The sequence below is a fragment of the Eubalaena glacialis genome, chromosome 17 (genome assembly GCF_028564815.1).
Source record: "Eubalaena glacialis isolate mEubGla1 chromosome 17, mEubGla1.1.hap2.+ XY, whole genome shotgun sequence".
In the NCBI taxonomy this organism is placed as follows: Eukaryota; Metazoa; Chordata; class Mammalia; order Artiodactyla; family Balaenidae; genus Eubalaena; species Eubalaena glacialis.
The window spans coordinates 84,584,174-84,605,048 of NC_083732.1; the positions used below are offsets into that span (position 1 = coordinate 84,584,174).

At 44.6% G+C, this 20,875-nt stretch overlaps 1 protein-coding gene across 1 annotated transcript in view; it reads right to left on the reverse strand.

Annotated features, from left to right (window-relative positions):
• FAM135B (family with sequence similarity 135 member B) overlaps positions 1-20,875 on the reverse strand; it is a 176,999-nt gene that overhangs the window by 27,007 nt on the left and 129,117 nt on the right. Inside the window, exons 7-11 of the mRNA XM_061171622.1 lie at positions 17,456-17,609; positions 15,266-15,315; positions 8,788-8,943; positions 7,757-7,830; positions 1,239-1,393 (exon numbers count right to left, since the gene is read on the reverse strand). Of these exons, the coding sequence (XP_061027605.1) occupies positions 1,239-1,393; positions 7,757-7,830; positions 8,788-8,943; positions 15,266-15,315; positions 17,456-17,609 (589 nt within the window). The remainder of the gene's footprint in view (positions 1-1,238; positions 1,394-7,756; positions 7,831-8,787; positions 8,944-15,265; positions 15,316-17,455; positions 17,610-20,875) is intronic.

Below are 20,875 nucleotides of genomic sequence, written 5' to 3' on the forward strand. Positions count from 1 at the left end.
TGTTTTCCTATATAGGCCATTAGGGAGCATTGAGATTGTTTTGCGCAGCTGGTTGGCTGCCACCTCTGGAGCTCACACGCAGTCAAGCCGTCATACACAGCGTAGACACTAGATGTCAGGGTACAACAGAAAACCGAGTAACATCCTTTGTTTGCAACATTGCAGTCCTTGGAAGTCACCTAGACTTTTTAAAACATCCTACAAATCTCAGATTGCAGAAACTCTGAAATTTAAATGGCCCCTCCTTTAATTATAGGTACCCCAATAGAATGGTTTAAAAAATATTTTTGCCAAGAGATGACAAGCAGACACGGGCTTTGGCATTGCAGTGAATTGGCTTTGAATGCTGGCTTTTACAAGCTGTGTCATCTTTGATTAATACTTACCCTCTTTGTGCCTCAGTTTTTCTCTGTTAAATAGGGCTTCTGAGGTTGTTTATAGGGTTAAAGAGATAAAGCTCATAAAGCCTCCAGCATAGGGGCTGGCATAGTTTGGTCCTTTAAGGGATCATGGGTCTCCTTCAGCTCTGTCATTTGTAAGAGCTTGTTGTGTTTCCATGAGCAGGGCTGTGCAGGGGACAGGGGACGGACATTCACTCTACAGTTTGCACTAGGCTCTTTCCAGTTGATGGATCAGTTCATTAACAAACTCTGTGCAGCCCCAGCAAAACAGATTGCAATCTGCACACACACACACACACACACACACACAAACATGCTACCTCTTCCCCCTGAAGGGAGCTGTTCATCCATTAATCCATATATTTATGTGCCCACTTTCTCGAATACTTTACTTGGCTCGTTCCATAAAGCAAGCACTGCATAGGAATGTCAACCGAATGCCATTTAGGTTCAACCAGAAATGAATTTATATTTGAATTGTACATTTGAGATAAGAAAAGATCTCCGTCTGACTCTCAGGGGACTCTGGTAAGGGGGAGAATTTGGTTCCCATTTTACAGGTGAAAACACTGAAGCACTAAATACAATTCCACCCCAGGAGTCCAAAAGGGAGTCTTTACTATAAGTGTCCTTTGCTTCCATTGCTTTGTCCATTCACGGCAACAAAGTCATTTCCAATAGCAAGCTTAACCTTAGTTCTTGCTTCTCCTCTAGGAACTGACAAATACTTCATTGATTTGTTCCCATGGCTGCTGGGATGTAAACAGAGCAACTGATGGGAACCCAGTGGTAAGCCCTACTCTTGAGGTTTCCAAAGCAAAAAAGGAGAAGACACACCTGTGGCAGGGCAGTCCACATATCTGTCCTCGAAGATAACGGGCAGAGTGCTCCAGTCACCGTCAATGTCCAGACACTCTGCGGGCAGCGGGGGCATGGTGGTGAGGTACTCTGAATTCCGGACATCCAGAGACAGCTGGCTGTGGGTCTGGATCCTGGGGAACATGGACCCGATGAGCATCCAAGGAAGATTTAAAGATTTTAAACTTACTGCTCCATCCCTCTTATCCCAAGACAGCATTCAGAAAATGTTCAGTAGACTCTAACAATTGCCATCTGTCTGTCTACCCTCCCTTTCTTCCCAACTACCTACCCAGCCCCCAAAGCCCTAGTCTGCTTTGAATCAGAACTGTTCTGGGTGCTGATCAGGACATGGATTGTGTGATTAGGCAAAACACCAGGGCATTTATCACATACCAATTAGTAGAATGTAATAAATACCATTCTAGTGGAATGTACGCTGAGTTTCTAAATGGCTAGGAATCGTAAATTAGTGTTTTGGAGGAAACACTTAAATCCATATATACTTTACTCCTATTTCTCTAACTACCTATAGCACTTAGAGTCTGAATCATATTTTGTGGCATTTGAATTTAGAACCATCTAAAATTGCTTTTTTATTGCTTGCTGTGTGGACAACAGGATCCTTGATTAGAGTATAAATTCCCCTAGTTCAGGAGCCATATTTTTTGTTTCCTGCACATAGGATTTTAAAATGCCCCTTATTCCTCCTCCATGACCCAGATATCACTCCACGAGTAGGGATGTGATTCCAGAATTTGAAATAAACAGTATTCCTAATTCGAAGGCTGGGCTGGTGGAAAACGTTTACTCCCTTCTCCTCAAGTCCCTGCAAAATGGCAAGAGTTTATTTTTCCCTCATGAAGGGAAAATTATTAACAATCCATCATTTTTCTCCATGCCAGCTCAATCACTCTTGCCCAAGCCAAGACGACGCTCTTATCGGGTTGGTGAGTTTGGGAGAAGAATTGAGCACGCATAGCTACTTTCTGTCTGTCTGTCTTTCTGTCTCTTTGTCCAACTGCAGATGTTTTTAGAGCAGCCTGACTCTGGAAGTCCCCAGCTCACTCTCCAGCCCTTTAGATTATCTGCCCGCAGAGAACAGTTCTGTAGCTGTGGAACGCTGCACAGGCCAGGGCAACTTCTGTAATCCAGCATCCTCAGTAAGAAATATGATGAAGATGGACATATATGCACATATGCTATTTTATATATGTATATTTAACATAAATATTAAATGTGTATATTTCATTTGCCTCTTATTTCTCAATTGGATTTTAACCTATGAAAGAAAAAGAGAAGCAATTTATTCTCTCCCTCAAAGCCGTGAAGGCTGTTGCAAATTCATCATTCTTTGGACCTCTGTCTGAATATTTAAATGGAATTTTGTTGCAATCAGTTCTGCACTTCTCAGCTATCATCAATTTTTGGTCCAGTTTTCAGCTTATTAACAAAGTATATTGATTGAACACGAACGTGCATGGGATGGTGTGCACAGGGTAGGGAGTAAACCTAGAGGATTGAAACTTGATTCTGGACCTAAAGAACTTATAGAGTCATGAATAAATTAGGTGGTTAATCAGGTAATTATAATACAACAGGATAGGTGCTGGAGAGTCAGAACTAAGTTATTTTAGGCAGGGAGTTCTCCCCTGCTGGAATGTAGTATACAGACACTGTGAATGTGACCACATGCCTCAAACAATGCTTCTCACGTGTTAACAAATAACTAAAAATTCCAGAGCACGTACGCTATGAGCTACCACCCCACACCTGTTAGGATGGCTATTATTGGAACAAACAAGTGTTGCTGAGTATGTGGAGAAGTTGAAACCCTTGTGCCCTGTTGAGGGGAAGGCAAAATGGTGCAGCTGCCGTAGAAAACAGTATGGAAGTTCCTCAAAAACTTCAAAATAGAGATACCACATGAGCTGGCAATCCCACTTCTGAGTATTTATCCCAAATAATTGAAATCAGTATATTTAAGAGATATTAGCACTCTTATGCACATAATAGCACTATTCGTAACAGCCAAGATATGAAAACAAGCTCATTGCCCATGGGCAGATGAATGGATAGAGAAAATGTGGGACAATGGAATATTATTCAGCCTTAAAAAAGGAGATTCTGCAATATGTGACAACAGGGATGGACTTTGAGGACATTACGCTAAATGAAATAAGCCAGTCACAGAGGGACAAACACTGCATGATTCCGCTATACATGAGGTATCTAAACTAGTCAGATTCATAGAATCAAAGAGGGGAGGGGTGGTTGCCACGGGTTGGGAGAAGGGAAAATGGAGAATTGCTCATCATGGGGCATAAAGTTTCAATGAAGTAAGATGAAGAAGTTCTAGAGATCTGCTGTGTAGAGCATATAGGGCCTTGTTCATTTCATTTTTATTTCAAGGTCAGGTTTATCCTGACTCCCAGAGTACAGCCCAACAGCATACAGATACTTCTATTTACAGGTCAAAAAATCTACATTCTATTTTTCTGGTGTATTCTTTAGGATAATGGTTCAATGCTATATAGAGTAGCCATAGCAGGGAGGCTAGGCTAGGAGTGTGGGATCCGGACTTTGACAGATCCATGTTTGCATCACTTGCTTGCTGTGTGGTCTAAGTTACTTAACCTCTCTGAGCCCAGGTTTCTCCAGTTTCTTCTGTAAAGTGGGGATAATAACAGTTCCTTGCTCAGGGGCTTAGTGTGAACATTAAATGAGCCACTGCGTGTAAAGTATTTAGCACAGCTTCTTACCAGAAGCTTCTCAATAGACTTATTAGCACCAGGAAGGCAGGTGAAGTGACTGTTGTGTTCAACTCTATATACATAGCAACTTGTAGAATAAATGATTTTTAAAAAGGAGACGGTGTTACAATTATTACTACAGAAATCATAAAAGAGTGACATCTCAATGATCATTTTACAGAAATTAAGTCATCAGTATAGGTCTTCATACTCATCAACATTTTCACATTCATTCATTCAATAAACTTTCTTTGAACACTTCCTTACTGTGTGAAAGGCACTGGCTGGCATTGGTAAAAACAGAAAGAGGAACAATAAAACACACCCTTGCTACTAACCAGTTCTAAATCATTTTAAAACACTTTTTAATCACTGCAACCCATGGCAAGAAATGGTCTTCATTTTACACAGCCACAGAGTACAATCACGCACACTCCCAGAAACACACACACTGAAACGAAAGTTTCAGAAACACTTCTTACTACTACTACCTATCTTATTTTACCCTATCCTATCCTATCCTCTGTCATTTAAAAAAGGCCGTTGCAAATCCACTAAGATGATCTCACCGTTCACTAAGTGACTGTGACCGATCATTTGAGAAACACGCTCCAGTGTGTGCTTGAACAAGAAGGGTCTTGACAGTGAAGTTTCTCTTGTCCATCCTGATGTGGGAGGATGGTCCTGTCCCCTATGCAAATAGCATGAGCTCCCTGCGGCTGCACCCTCCCCTCCAGTCTGACCACCAGATGAGTACACCCGTGTCCATGCACAGTCGCCAGCACTGCAGAGCATCTCTTCACTCTCTCCATCTACGATTTAATTCTGTTCACAGCCCTTAGGACCTGTCCTCCAGTAATTTTCTCAGTCTGAAATAAAATTTCCCTCTTGATTCTATAGTTCTTATTTTAATGACCTAATTAAACGTTTACCTCTTTCTAAATAGCATCATTGCTATTCCTGTGTATGCTTTCTACTGTAGGTTAATATCTACTATTAATTGAACGGTAACACATTTCTCTAATCTCTGAAGTTGCACTTCAGAGTTGCATGGGGCAAATGTTATAATCTCCTAGGTATCTGCAGGGCTCAATCCCCCCCCTGCTTTAGAGCTCCATTCAACTTTCTCCTTAGGAAGCCTGTCTCTGACAGCTCTATGAAATAGCACGCTTTGTGCCTGTCACGCTGATATATTTCTTCATAGCACTTATTACGTTTGCCATATCATATTTATTTATGTATTTATTCATATATTTATATTTATGTATATATTTATTTGTGTATATTTATTTATGCATATGCTTTCCATTACTAAAATATGAGCTCCATGACATAGGGAATATGTCTGTTTTGTTCACTGCTGGGTATCCAATACCCCAAATAGTACGTGGCACACAGTCAACACTAAATAGATACTTGAATATCTATTGAATAAAGGAATGAATAAAGGAATTGAATAAAGGAATCTCCCTTTTACATCTAAGCACAAGCTAAGCAGTAACTAGTTTGATGTCACAAGTAGTATAAGTTACAGGATCAAGATTTCAAAACAGGTATATGAGATTTGAAATCCAAGGTCTTACCACCATAGTCACTTGCCAGGTTTTTAAGGCATTCGTTATAATTACCATACCACAAAGTCTGAATTCTTCATCCTGGTCCTCCCTGGTCCTACCTCCCTGTCTCCTACTTGCTCACTCCAATCTAGCTACACTTGCTTCTTGATGCTTCCAAACACTTTGTGTTCCCATACAAGAACCTTTGCACCAACTATTCCCTCTGACTAAAGAGTCTTCTCCCATATCAGGGTATGGCTTGCTAAAACCCCAGTCTCTGCCCAAATGCCACATCCTCAGAAAGACTTCCTTTTATCTCTTTGGCTAAAACATTCCTTCTCCCACACCCAGTGTTGTGTTGGAGCCAGTTCATATTGGCTTGCAAGAGCCAGCTGTATACATCTCTTCCTGAATCCACATTCAGTGATAACATAGCCCTAGCTTGAAATTGACCATGGTGGGAGCATCGACACATGGAAATTGGCAAACACTACAGACTGGAGTTTGTTTGTTTGTTTTTGCTTTCCTGAGAGCTAGTTGTGAAACATTTATGAGGACACTGGCCATACCTCTTCTCATAATTTTCTATGTCCTCACCTTGATGTGTTTTTCTTTACTGATCACTCTCTGAAGTGATATCATGTACTTCTTGCCTGTCTCTCCACTAGAATGAGTGACCCATGGGGAGAACATCTTTATTCTGTTCCCTGCTGCATCCCCAGTGTCTATGTGAACAGCAAACATTTGTGTAAGTCATCAGGCATCACCTAACTCTTTCCGAGCAGAGTCTGCAGCTGCCCCAGGTCGGGTCCTGCGCGTGGATGCTCTCATGTGATCCTCACAACCATTATCCCACCCATTTTAAGGAAACGAAGACTAGGTGAGCTTCAGGGAAAAAACAAACAAACAGAAAATTAACTCTCTCAAGGATCTGCTCCGAGTAGAGGAGCAGGATTTTGAACCCAGGTCTCCCGAATACCATATCATCCGTACTTTGTACAAGTGGTTGTCATTCCAACAAAACTCTTCCAGGACACTAGTTGCCTATGCGTCTGTCACCTCTTTGTGTGTTCACACTCCTTGGAAATGCAGCCAGGGCCTGGCAGTCTGAGGTCTACCTATTGTTGTGGTGATTTGGAATTAGATTTCCTGCAGTAGTCTTGAATTGCAGTGCTTTGCTACATGGTCCTCAAAGTGATGCTTGTATTTGCCAAATTAACTCTCCCAATTTTCATTTTAAAAAATACAGTTGGTTCTAGCAGGGGGCTGGACTGAATGAATGAATGCATGAGTGAGTGACTCTAGATATTTCTAGAAAAGCCATTTTAACATGAGATATGTTTTCCTTGGTGCCCCTCTCAATTTCAGAATCCATGAGGCAAACTTAAACATTGCTGTAACTTTCCAAATAGAATTAAGTGTGGGGAGAAAATAAGGTTATAAAGATGAGGGTGAAAAGATCTTCGGGTCTGTCCTAAGTGATGGATGGATTTCAAGTGTTTCTCCTGCTGGATTTACTATAGCATCTCAAACATTATTCCATCCACATTTATTTTGGAGGCAAACGTACTATTCAGAAACCAAAGGAAATGCTTGGACTTGTGTAGCCAAGGCCAGACATTTGGAGGAAGCACTGATGGTGCCCACAAGGGAAATCTACAATGAGAGACAATGACCTCACTTTTTGTCAACCCTTCGACTTTTCTGAATGTTTTTAAAATTTTTCCGGAGGAAGTCAAACTTAGATATTCAGCTGTCCTCCTAATTAGGTAGTTCAGCCTTAATTCTTATGCTAAATGCATTTCATAGCTGCTGCAAAGTCTCAGGTGAAATTTTTTTTTTTTTTCTGACATAGCTTGTGCCCACACCACCTGCTTCTAATTCATTTTGCAAAGAGGACTCAGCACAGATGTCTTCAGGGACCTAGGAAGCCTTGATTCTGGCTACAGAACCATAAGGATACTCAACAACAACAAAAAACTTTGGCTATTGATCTTCTCTGCCACCTGCCAGCTCCTGCCTCTGCAATTTGTCTGACTCTTTTGCCTTCAGAGAAAATGCACCTGAATGTGCAGAGGTGGGCAGATTTCTCTCCTTCATGACTGGAGATGAAGGGATGAAATAACTTTGAACAAGAATGTCCTTGGCGCTTAGGGTTCACGATGTGGGCATGCAACTGGTTACTTACAGATTTTCCTGAAAGGTCAGCACTGCAAGTTTTTGGTGCTCCATATAAAAGAACGCCTCGGAAAACCTTCGGACCTGAGGAATAAAATAGTATAAACAATGTAACTCATTGGGTGGGTTTGGCCTTCACTTTTTTTTTTTTTTTAATTATTTATTTATTTATTTTTGGCCGCACCGTGCAGCATGCGGGATCTTAGTTCCCGACCAGGGATCGAACCCGTGCCGCCTACAGTGGAAGCGCAGAATCTTAACCACTGGACCACCAGGGAAGTCCCTAGCCTTGACTTTTTAAAAAGAAATTAAGGCTCAACGAGGGAAGTAACATATGTTAATATCAGGGAGAGCTTAGCCCACAACCCAGAGGTTCTGAAACACTAGTATTTCTACCCACCCCCAGCTGCCCTCTCTATTTCTGGTTCTTAGCACAAACCTGATTTATGGACACAATTGAATGCATGTTTACGAATCTGCTCTTGGCTTGCGTTCTGTCGTTTTTACATTTAGGTCTTATTTCTTCCACTAGAATATGAGACCCTTGAAAACAGAGGCCATAAATAAATGCATATGAAATAGAATGTGCAAAGCCAGTCATGCAAGTGTGTCCGCTAAGCACTTTGTAGACTTAGCTATTTGGTCCTCTTGATGGAAATGAGAAGACCAACGTCTTTTATTATGCATTAGTACCCACCGCTGTGCACTCAAGCTGGTGGCAAAAAATGAGCTAGGCACAATGGAGTAGATGTGAAGACACTTCTTTGAAACACTGTCAAAGCACTTCGTCATATCCCTGAGATTGGCTTGCTATCACTTGGTAGCCAAGGAAGGTATTTTTTGAATAGTAGAGCAAAGATTTGAAAGCCGAAGGAAGTTCATAAAGTTTCACTGCAAGTTCATGGTGGAGAAGAACTAGCACTTGGGTCTACAGAAGTCAATCCCGACTTTTATTCTCTGCCCAATGAGCCAACTGCTGTAAAGCTTCCTTGAGAGATCACTGGTGCATGATTACAGAATTTATACCATTTAACCCCTTACCCGCAAGGTGTGATGCTCCTGGGTGAGATAAGCGGTCACTTGGGAGTGTAATGTCACCGTGTCCAGGAATTGGGTCCACAGAGCCATCAGGTGGGAGGCCAGCTGGGCAAGATCCTTACTTATCTGCTCAGCTATCTTCTCTGGATTATTCAACATCTGGGGAGGCAAAAGGGTGGCAGTAAAGGACCTCTGCTCCACGAAGCTACTGCCGTCTTCCTCCTGAAGTCTTTACTGGCTTCTCTGCTTTTAACGAATCCCTCTCCTTTCTCTGGACTCTACTCTGTATCCTATTACGTTCTGAACTCAGTACTCGACAATCATGATAGCTTCCACTTATTAATATCTACTAGTTGGCAGGTAGAACACTAGGTGTTTTTATATGCCCTTTCCTATTTAATCCCCACAATGAACCTTTGGTAGAGTTATTGTAGCCATCATTTTATACAAAAATAAAATGAGAGAGGATTAAATAGCACACCCAAGGTCACACAAAGCTGAGATTCAACTGTAAAACCATCTCACCACAAAGCCATGGCACTACGCTGCCTTTACAGAGTAGGCATCGTAAAACATCTCCCGAGAAACAATATAGTCTTTATAACCTCACGGCATCTAACTTGCTAGGTGATTTCCACATGGCCGTGCTCAACAGACCCGCCACCATCTTCCCCCCATCACTCCAAATTTCTTAAGAAGGATCCCAGGTTGTCTTAACGAAAGCTTGAAGGACCCAGCCTACAGAGGTCCGGAGCCCTTGGGGGAACTTTTGGCTAGCTTCAGTTTAGAACTATGAGAGCCATCTGCCTGGGGGTAACTTTCATTGTGGAGAGGTGAGAAGAGAGATCACATCTCTGAGGACAGCCAGAGAACCAGTGGTCCAAAGCCTAACACTGAATTCTACGCTTCATCACTTACCCACCAAGAATTTAATGTGCATCTCCCATATCCCAGGCACATGTTTAGAATACATGGGGGCACAAAGATGAATTAGAGAGCGTCTCTTGGGACTTCCTTGGTGGTCCAGTGGTTAAGACTCTGCACTCCCAATGCAGGGGGCCCGGGTTCGATCCCTGGTCGGGGAACTAAGATCCTGCATGCCGCGAGGCGTGACAAATAAATAAATAAAGTGAAGTTCAGTAAAGGTATTTTGAAAAAAAGAGTGTCTCTGCCTGCAGAGAGCCTCATTCACCAGAGGAGATAGGAAGGTGGGTTAACCATGAGGAGTATAGCCAATATGTTATAACTTTAAATTTAGTATAATCTGTAAAAATATCAAATACTATGTTGTATACCTGAAACTAATATATTGTAAATCAACTGTATTTCAATAAAAATAGGTTTATACCATCCCTATCCTTAATATGCTTAAAAAGTCAACTTAAGAACACTGAAAAAAAGAAAAGAGTGGTGGGCATGTGTCTGTCTTGGAAGACGCAGCAGGACACATAACCATTGCTGTTTCAAACCCATCTCTGAGCTCCTTCTTTGCCATGTGTCTCAGTTTCTTCATCTGCAAAATGAGTGTGCAAAGCAAATAACCCTTTATTGGGTGTAACAACGTATGGGGAGACTAAGTTCAAAGCCTCGCTTGAAACGCTGAAAGTTCCCTTCACTCTTCTTGGACTAAAGGCTGATGCTAGTATAAGGCATCCTGGGTGGAGCGAAGCATCTGAGAGTAAGAAAAACAGAGAAGAAGGAATCTGACAGTCTGTAGGGCTCTTTAATTGTTGGGTGTTGCAGCTTTGTAATTAATGACTAGCTTCTGGGTACAAGGCATCATTCACCTGTAGCGTCTCTAAGCCGCTTCTTCCAAGAGGAAAGATCAGTCTTTGGTGACAACACAAGCTACAAAACTCCAAAACGAAAGAATGGCCCTAACTGTCTTCTGATGGAAGCACTGTTTCCATCACTGGCTCTGTTGGGAGACAGGGACCAAACAGGGAACGTCCACTCTTGGTTCAGTCCCATAATCCATGGCCCAAAGTGTTAAGAGGCAGAAAAGGAAGGATTGGGTTGGGGAGAGTAGGGGATGTGATTGGCCACTGGAAAACCTCTAGGCTGGAGAGTAAGGCTTTTAGATGGTCTATTAGTGGCTTATCTTTAAATTCTCCAACATGTTACCCTCACTAATGGATGCCAAGCTCCTGCATCAGCACCGGACACCTTTCTGACCCTGACAACGTTCCCAGCCTTCCCTCTGGCTACCTTCCCTCTGGCCCAGTGCTGCCCATGGCTCCAGCCACACCAACCTGAACACACAGTTCTTTCCAAGCACCAGGGCCTTGATCGGGCTGCACGTTCTCCTTGGAATGCCTACTCCCTCTTGCAATCTCCTTTCTCCCTCTCTTCACCACTCTGGACTTGTCTGTTCTCCACCAGGTAACTGTTTCAGAAGCCAGTGCAGTCCCCCTTGTTCCTGATGATTCTCTCAAAACTTCTACTGTGTTCCACGTTTAAGCCTAGCCTCCCTCTCCTTGCAGTCTACTTGACCTTGCACAGACTACTCTCATGGCACCACTCGCCATATGTTGCTTTGGTGCCCTCCTTTGCCTGCACCCTGAACTTTAGCCTTCTCAATATTCTCGGTACCTACACCGTGGCTGATGGATGATGGAAACTCGGTAACTCTTTATTGGGTCAGCTGGTGACTTTGCATCAGTGAGAGGCACCCGTGCCTTAGGAACTGGACTTCCTTTACTGGCCTTCTCGCCCTGACACCCACGGCTCTGCCTTAGGAACTGGACTTCCTTTACTGGCCTTCTCGCCCTGACACCCACGGCTCTCCCCACCATCCACTCCAGCAATACTGGCAAACACAGCATGAATTCTGAGCTCAGCCCCCAGAGAGGAAAGGAAAAGCCATTCATTAAATGTGTCTTTGGGAGCATTATTTTCTTCCCCGAGTTGATTACAGCAATGGTTCCAGATAAGATTAAGGAAGCTTCTAATTAAGCCACAAGAGGACTTTCCTGCTCTCACAGAGGCCTGGGCCTGTTCAGTTACAGACGATGGGTGTGGAAGGGTCTCTCTGGCAAGAAAAAGAGAAGCCCTTCACGCTGACAAGGAGGTAGTCTGGACCCAGTGCCATTTCAGGTGAAGCTCCTGAAAAATATACAGCCACCCCTGCCGTGCTTTTCATCTGGGTCTAGCCACGCTCCTTTGCTCATTTACTCACCACCTCCGCCCCTTGCTCTGTTTACTGAAGTCTGAGCTTGGAGTATGCCGAGCTCTGGGAAGCCAAAGATAAATATGTCCAGTCCTGGAAGGGGCACATGGTCCAGTTACAGCTATTTATTTCGATAGTTAGACCTACAAAGTACTATGAAAGAGATAGATCCTGAGTGCTGTGAAAGGGTCATGGAAGGCTTCCCGGAGAAAGTGATGCCTGCATTGCATCTTCAAGGTAAGCAGATGTCAGGTGGAGAAAAGCCTGCTTTATACGCCCTGAGCTAGCCGCGTTCTCTCACCATGGGCCTTAGTCCTGGCTGCACACTGAATCACTGGGAGACCATAAAGCGTTTGGGCCCATCTCTGAGGGCAGGACCCAGACACCAGGATTTTTCCATTGCTGTCTGGTAGACACTCAGCATAATTTGAACCTGTTTGCTGTACCAAAGCACGTGGCTCAGTTTCATTAGAACCTTTCCACCCGTTACGGAGAGCACAAGCCATCCCTTTTCTAATCAGGCTGTACAGCGGAAATCCTGATCGTGGACTCCAATCACCTTTCCAGCCCAGACCCCCACAACTGGCTTCAAAGGCTCCCTCTGCAGCCGTGCTGGGCCCCGAGCACCCATGGTGCTTCCGTCAGGTCGAGTCTCGCCCTGGCTTTGCGTGGTTGTTCCCTCCCCGCCTCGCTCCTAACGTCACCTAGAGCCTCCGGTGCTCACACAGGCCCCTCGTCTTACGCTTCCTGGTCCAGCACTGATGCTACTGACAGCTCCCGCCTCATGCGTGAACTAATCTGTTTCACCCTAGGCTGTTAGTCCTGGGGAGCTCTCTGCCATCTTTGTCTTTGTTGTATTCCCAACAAATAGTAGAGTAGCTGGCACATCGTAGGTGCTTAAGAAATGTGTATAAGATTCACAGAGAGTAAAGGTGCAGATGAACTACTCCATGACTGTAGAGCTCTGTTTTCAAATTGTCTTAAATCGCCTGAAACAGTTTCCACTGTCCAATCCATCCTTGAGATGGATGCTTTTGTGACCATGTGCTTGGTTGACCACTAGGTGGCGATGTCCTGCCTCTAAACGTTCTGTGGGCTGTGAATGTGTCTTTTGAGGGGGTGGGGGGCGCGGGCAGGGAGGAAGCTTTGTTTCTTTCACTCCCAGCACCAGGCCAGCCCTTTAGCAAACCACAGACCAGGCTGTGCTCCTCCCCGACTCCCCCTTTCCCTCCGTGTCACCCAGCTGCATCCCTGCAGCAGTCAGCTAATTTGGCTGCTCTGTACCAAATAAAGCCTGAGGCAACACCGTCACTCAAAACCAGAGGCCTTTTTCCTGCAGTTTGGGGGCCCGGTACCAAAGGAAGCAGGCAACCCGCTGGGTTTTCATGAAATATATCTAAGAACTCATTGGCAGCCTGAGCTGTGGCCTGAACCACTGCAGGGACCAGATGCATCAATATTGCAGTGGCTTGCAGATGGCCTTGGGTTCAGGCCCCGGGCCCACCCCTTAGTGGTTCAGGGACCATGATGCTCCTCTGTGTCCACTTGTGGCAAAACGCATGGGGACATATCCACGTCTCCCCCTGCACTTGCAGGCTGCGGTGGGGGAACCCCTGGTGCATTTGTACGTTTCAGGGGTACAGCATAATGATACATGTACATACTGCGACATGACGGCCACAATAAAGTTACTTAATACACCTATCACCTCACATAGTTACAATTTTCTTTTTCTTGTGATGAGAACTTTTAGGATCTACTCTCCTGGTAAATTTGAAATATATAATACAGTATTGTTAACTATCAATCACTACAGTATTGTTACTAATCACCATGCTGTATCCCCAGAACTTACTTATAACTGGAGGCTTATACCTTTTGACCACCTTCACCCATTTCCCTCACCTACCCCCATCCCCCCTGGCAACCACCAATATGGTCTCTGTTTCTATGAGCTTTTTTTTTTTTTAGATTCCACATATAAGTGAGATAATACAGTATTTGTCTTTCTCTGAATGACTTATTTCACTTAGCATCATGCCCGCAAGGTTCATCCATGTTGTCACAAATGGCAAGATTCCCTTCTTTTTGATGGCTGTATACTATTCCACTGCGTACAGACACACTGCATTTTCTTTACACGTTTGGGTGGACACTCAGGTTTTTCCCATGTCTTGGCTATTGTATATAATGCTACAATGGACATGGGGGTGCAGATACCTCTTCAAGATAGTGATTTCATTTCCTTCAAATAAATACCCAGAACTGGGATTGCTAGAGCGTATGGTAGTTCTATTTTTAATTTTTTGAGGAGCCTCCATACTGTTCTCCATAGTGGCTGCATGGATTTTCATTCCCACCAACAGTGCACGAGGGTTCCCTTTTCTCCACATCCTCGCCAGCACTTACCCCTTGTCTTTTTGATGAGAGCTATTCTAACAGGTGTGAGGTGCTATCTCATTGTGGTTTTGATTCATCTGGGGAACTTTTAATGAAAATGCAAATCCCTGAGCTCTACTCCCATCTACTCTGTTTCAACCAGTTTAAATGGGACCCAGGCCAGGGTGCGTCTAAAGTCCAAATGTGTTTCTACTGAGAGGCCAGGGAGGAGAAACACTGGTTTAAAAGATAGAAACGTCAGTTTGCAAGGAGACAGTCTCAGGAGTCCTGCTCTGAGCATGGATTAGCTGTGTCACCGACCCTGAGCTACACACTCCTTTCCATTTCATCTGACTCTCGTTACATGAGGATAGCAGTGCTCACCCAGACCATCCAACGCAATGGGATGTGAAAGTGTTCCAGAGATTGTAAATAACAGAACAGCATGCATTGGCCAAGTACTCATTAAGCACATACTCTTAATACGTGATTGATGAACTTTTGGCAAATGCAAAGCACTGTTTTCAAAATCATCATCTTCATGGAAGCCAGCCTCCTGCCATGTGTGAGCCATCGGAGCACAGGTGCAAGGTTTCTGTCACCCTCCGTGAGAAGCACACAGCCCGTAGTCAATAAACGTTTGTTAGATGCATGGGTAATAGACAAATAAAAAGTGTGAATGTCAGGGAAACCAAGACCTGTTAACCTGTTTGGTGTTTTTCAAAATATCTAGCACGTGACCAGGCACACAACAGGTGTCTAAGAGACACAATGATTTAGGGCAGTGGATGGAACAGTATTTCTTCAGTTTAAGATCTAACGTGAGGTAACCAGTCGTGTCTTTTCATCTCTGATTTCTACACCAAGCAAGCAACTATGTTTGCCCCACATAACTACTGCCATTCAGAACTAAGGAGGCAGTTTCCTAATTACCTGTAGCTCTGAGCACAGCTGAGAGAGTGTTTCTTCAACAGCAAGTGACTCTAGGAAAGAAAAAAAAAAACCCACACAATTAAATGGACACACACTGAATTGCAGAATTTGTCAATGGAATGAACGGAGCACAGATTTCAAGTCGGCACTGAAGTCACAGAAAGAAATACAGCTTCTGTGGACTTTCCTTATCTATTCTGTCTAAAGCGTCCTGTTTATAAAGAGGGTGATTTGGAGCCACGTGGCTTCACACTAGATAAAGGTCAACATTGTTCCATGGATGCACCTCTGAGAAACAGAAGAGCCCCATGTTCACTTTGTGTGGTCCAAAGCGACTCCACATTCTGTTGTGCTTTCGCGGGTATGTACGCACACGCAGGCACGCACACGTACACACACGTCTGTGTGACGCATCTAGGACCTGGATCTGTATCTCCTTCGTACAGGTGGATGTTCGGAAGTCCAGGGAAGGTGGGTAGCAGAGCTAAAACTACTGCTCAGCACCACCAACTCATCACAGTCTTCCACACTGGCCACAGAGAAGCCCGCAACCCCGCCGTCTTACAGCTCGAACTGGGTGGACTCTGGCCACTTGTGGTTTCACGGTCGCAGCTTTGCCTGTGTTTGAACTTTCCCCTAGTTCCATGAGGCTGTGGTCAGACCTTGCACTTGGCCGACGCGTGGGTTTTAATTAAAGCATCGTTGCCAAGGTGAGTGCAAGCAAACCTTCAGTTCCTTGTGGTCCTCACGGATGAGCACATGCTGCCCGCCCAGCAGCTGTCCTCAGCTCTGTGAGCCCCATGAGGCATAGTGCACTTTTATCACTGATCATGGCTGTGCGCTTGGGGTCTGGCACAATGCCTGGTACACAGTAAACATTCAATAAAAATAGGGTGAGTGAGCGAATGAACAAATAAATTCAGCTCCTTTGGGTTAAAAAAAAAAAAAAAAGTCGAAGCAAGAGGCCAACTGCTAAGACACTGTCTTCATTCTCCCCCTGAGCTAAACTGGCTCTGAACGGTGTGGGTCTCCTTTGAGTGCATTTGACCCAAAAAATTTCAACTCCAAGATCACGTGCTTCAAAGAGGGCATTAGAGCTGACAAAGCCAGATGGTAAGATGGCACCAGAAGTCAACACAAAAACAACAACGTTGCCCCTACTCCTTCCTCCTGTGTGCCAGGCACTGTGTGTGAGGGATCTGGGGGGCTTCTACCCTCAAAGACCCCCAGTCTAGCGGGGAAGAGAAACATGCAAATAAATGATTGTTGTGTGGTGTGTTCAGTGTAATAACGGATAATGCACAAGGCCATCAATACTGCCAGAGCATGATTATCTCCGCAGGGAAGGTCTCAGAGTGCAGGGAGGGAAGTTGAGGTTCCTTCCCAGCAGGATTGTTATTACCCTTGAGTACCAGGCTAAGGATCTGGCTTCTGTTCTAGGGGCAAAGGGCCTCATCAGAAGACTTTGAGAAAAACCACAACCCACCACCTGCTGTAAATGAGTGTGACCTGATATAAAGACTCTGCCCCCGGCATCACTGAAGAATCTCTGTGCTCCTGTCTTGTCGTGCCACACATTGTGACCCTGAGCAGTCACTTCTCCTCTCTGAGCTTCAGTTCCACCATCTGTCAATCAAGAGGGATGAGGCCCAATGATCGTGATGTCTGACGATGGACGAGAAGTAATTCAGCCCCAGAAAACCAAAACCAAATATGGTGACTACTGAGAGCTTGCTAATATCATCCAGATGAAATATATATATATGTAGAAATACCGACATATATATACGTAGGACTGTTTTACACTCTTGTAAGTTGCAATACAGTAACTACAGCCTAATTAAGAAAAAGGCTGTAAACAGGCATTTTCCCTTAGAAAGCAACTCCACATTATATACCCATAGCACCAGGTGGGTAGTAGGTCTTTAATAAATGCTTCGTGGATGAATGAATGAGTAAATGAACGTGACTCGAGGTGCTTGCATCCTTTCTCCCTGCATTGGCACGTCCAAGATTTTCTCCGGCTAGAATGATGTCGAATACCAAAAAAAAAAAAAAAAAAAAACACCTGAACCGGTGCTTGCTACTGTGACATTTACAAAAGCACGCTGACTTTTCTCAAGCCCCAGTCCAAAAGAGGAAGTTCGGTCGGCTGCTGGGGTGAGTTCTCCCCTGTGCCCGGCCCCTTACCCAGCTCCATGCGTGGCAGCTCAGGGACGTCCCTCACGATGGTCAGGAAGTAGGCACGGAGTCCCCGGTAGGCGTGTAAGAGCAGGAAGCACAGCTCCCGGTGCCACTTGTAAGCATGCTGCATGCAGTTCTCAGCGGGCGCGTAGAAGCTCCCCTGCAGCGGAAAACAGAAACGCAAGCTGAGGGCTATCCCACGTGGCCAGGTCCTGAGCGAAACGGGGAAGCGGTTCAAGATGCCAACCAAAGAGCTGGAATCTCTTCCCTATCCTTCTGTATGGGGAAACCATTGAAACTGGCCAAGCCTCTATCTTACTGTGTTCAAATTAAAATAATACTAGTAATAATAACATTAGATGATGGTGATGATGATGATGAGGACACAGACCTCACAGGTTTGGGGGCAACTGAATGTCACCCAGTTACAAGCCTCTTTCTCTTGCCACTGTAAGAAGAAACCATGGGACAGACTGAGGTGGGCTCCTTTTCACAGGGAGATAAGGCATTTAGAAAGACCTTTGTATTGAGGGATGAATAGTACACAGTGCTGAGAAGGAGAAAAATGCTTTGCTGTAAAACAGGAAGTAGTTGTGAGTTGCAATTCTCAGTGTTGAAAGTGTAAGAGGCTGTGGATGTGCCCATGCAGCGTTAAGAATGCTCTGTACATTCTACTGTGCTGGTAGCTGTAGGACGCATTAGAGCAGTAGAATTACACACACGTCATTTGTCTGATGAGGAAAAGATGCCTAAGTCTGCAGTTTACTTGGAGGCCCAGACATGATGAAAAAGAAGGACCAGGACAGTTCTGACTTTCTTGCAACCCCACTAGAGAAGGATGGCTTGGGGTGAACTTCAGGAAGGATTTGTTTTAAGAACAGAAGAAGGAATCTCACCAGGATGGGTTTGGGCAGAAAAAGGGAGGCACTGAGTAGTAAGCTGGAGAACTCCACGGATGTAGGAATCTACTGCTCATGTGGATAAGAGGAGAGCAAGCAAATGTCTCTTCAGAAGCCGTCCAATGCTTCCTAGCCTGTCCTGCTGGGAGAAACGCCAGGTGGGGTGTTGGTGGAATCGCATCCTCTTGGTTTCTGTGAGTTGGTTGACGTGCATAATTGTCGATGTGGCAGCCTCTTGCTTCCCTTGTTTCCTTTTTTCTTTGCTGCCATCTAAAGAGGGTTGAGTTGGTCCAGTGGGGGCAGGACAGGTCTGATAAGGGTCAAGAGCCACCTGAACTTCATCTATACTCCCAGTGGTGCCATGAAGGCAGACAATGGTGGGTATAATTATATTCGCTCTCATCACTACATCATGATAGTTGGGTCCTGGCATGCAAGGTGGTACAAATTAGGAAACCTGGATGGAAGTCTCAGGTCTGCCGTCACCTCACTCTGAGACGGTCTTAGATTAGTTCCCTGGGAGAAAGACTGCAAGACAGAGATTGGCCTGCAGGAAGGTCATGGCGTGTGCTCTTGGGAGCAACGGCCATGGGAGAGTAGGGTGGGGCAGAGGGAGGAGGTACGCTGCGCTGTCATGCAGGCACAGGGACCTCAGTCAATCCCAGGGGGAGCTCTGGACCTGCAGCTGTCTGGCCTTGAGACAGGGGCCAGGTCTTTGTACCCATGCACTGACTGTCACTGGGCACGGGTTACCTCGGGGAGGAGGTGTGACCTTGGTCGGCAGCTCTCCCAGACAGGGCAACTTCCAGAGAGGGACTTGGCCATATGCAGTTGGCCACCATCACCCTTGGTAGAATGAGGAAGGAGTGATTCAGGCCTGAAGATGGAAACTGGGCACCACAGAACTCCCTGGAGAAAGTCTCAGCAGCATCCTTCACTCCCCAGTGCCTCAAATTAAACCTGGCTTTCCGTTATGAGGTCCCTTCTGATTTGAACGTAACAGAGACATTCAACAAGCTTTGTCATAACAAGACTTTTCCATTTCATAAGCAGAAAATTCAGTCAGGACATCTGTGGTTGCCAGGCACTCAGGGTAACTTGTATATTCCCATTTCTCATCTTTCCTATTATATTAAGATCAGAAGTCAGTACAGTTGCAGGAAGACCAGCAAAGCTTGTGCGTAGCAGGGTGTGTGTGTTGGACTCCCCAGGTCTATAGAGCAAGAAAGAATCCACTATTCATGAAACATCTAGATATTCCCATCATACTGTATCTCACTGGATGCTTAACAGTCACCTTATAAGGCAGATATTCTAATATTGGTTTTCAGAATAGAATACAGATATGGTAAAAATCTCAGTATTACCAAAGGAAACACAATATAAAGTTTCCTATTCCCCACAGTCCAATAATTTTCTTGTACATCCTTCTACAATGCTTCTATATGCATACATACCTATGTGTATATATGTGCACTTATGTACATATATGTCCTAAAAACACACAGAGACACACTCACGTTGAAAAATGCTCTGGATATTTCTTGGCTACTCATTTTTATCACTTACGCCTTGAAGTTCTTTCTTCTCAGACCAAAGAAGTGATAGCAACTCCAATTCCCATTTCATAGATTGAAGACTGTGGCTCAAAGAATCTAGTGAGTTGTACAAGTCACTCTGCTTTGCCCGCAGCAGAAAGGATTCTCAAGTTCAGGTGCCCAATGAAGGCAGGCCTTTCTCATCTGCCATGTGTGCCTTTGAAAAGCATGGCTGGCAGAGGACAGCGGCTCAGCTAGGTCTGCTTACTTTGACATAGGCATTAATACAAGTCCTGCAGTGACTCCATTATCTGTGACTAAGCAGAAATGAAAGCAGACAGAGAATTAACAAAGGCATCAGATCTCGCAGCTCTGAGGCCACAGCCTGTTTACCTCAAACACCCCTGAACCCTCCAATTTCTGGTCCTGCTACCTGCTCACAACTGCATTTTCTTATCACCAATGCCTCCTTTTGACAGTGCTCGAGGACCCATGGAAGAGGGCAAGGGATCTACAAAGCATGTTATTAAGTTTCACTCTTAAGACTAGACACCAATAGCATATGGATTTTTCGAGAGAGACATAAAGAAGATGTTGGAGAATCTTCATAAGGCTGATTTGATATGATTATTGAAATAATATGAAGTCAAAGTGTTAATCCAAAGAGAGATCCTAAAAAAATATGGCTGGAGATTATCATAAACAAAACCAGTGCCCTTTTCCATAAACACCCAACAGCACGACTTTTGGAAAGTGAATGATTTGCCACAGAAAATCCCATTAGCCGGCCCTCCAGGCCTACAGAGCCAGCATGGAGGAGCCAATGCCCGCCCCCCCATTAGAACTGCATGACGTGGATTGAAAAGCCCTGCCCAATCTCCCCAGCACAAAGAAAGAACACTTTAGCATCCCTCCTTTTCAACAGTCTGGAAAGGAAACCCTAAATAATACGACAGGATTCATGCAGGGTAAGCAGAACATTAGGTTGT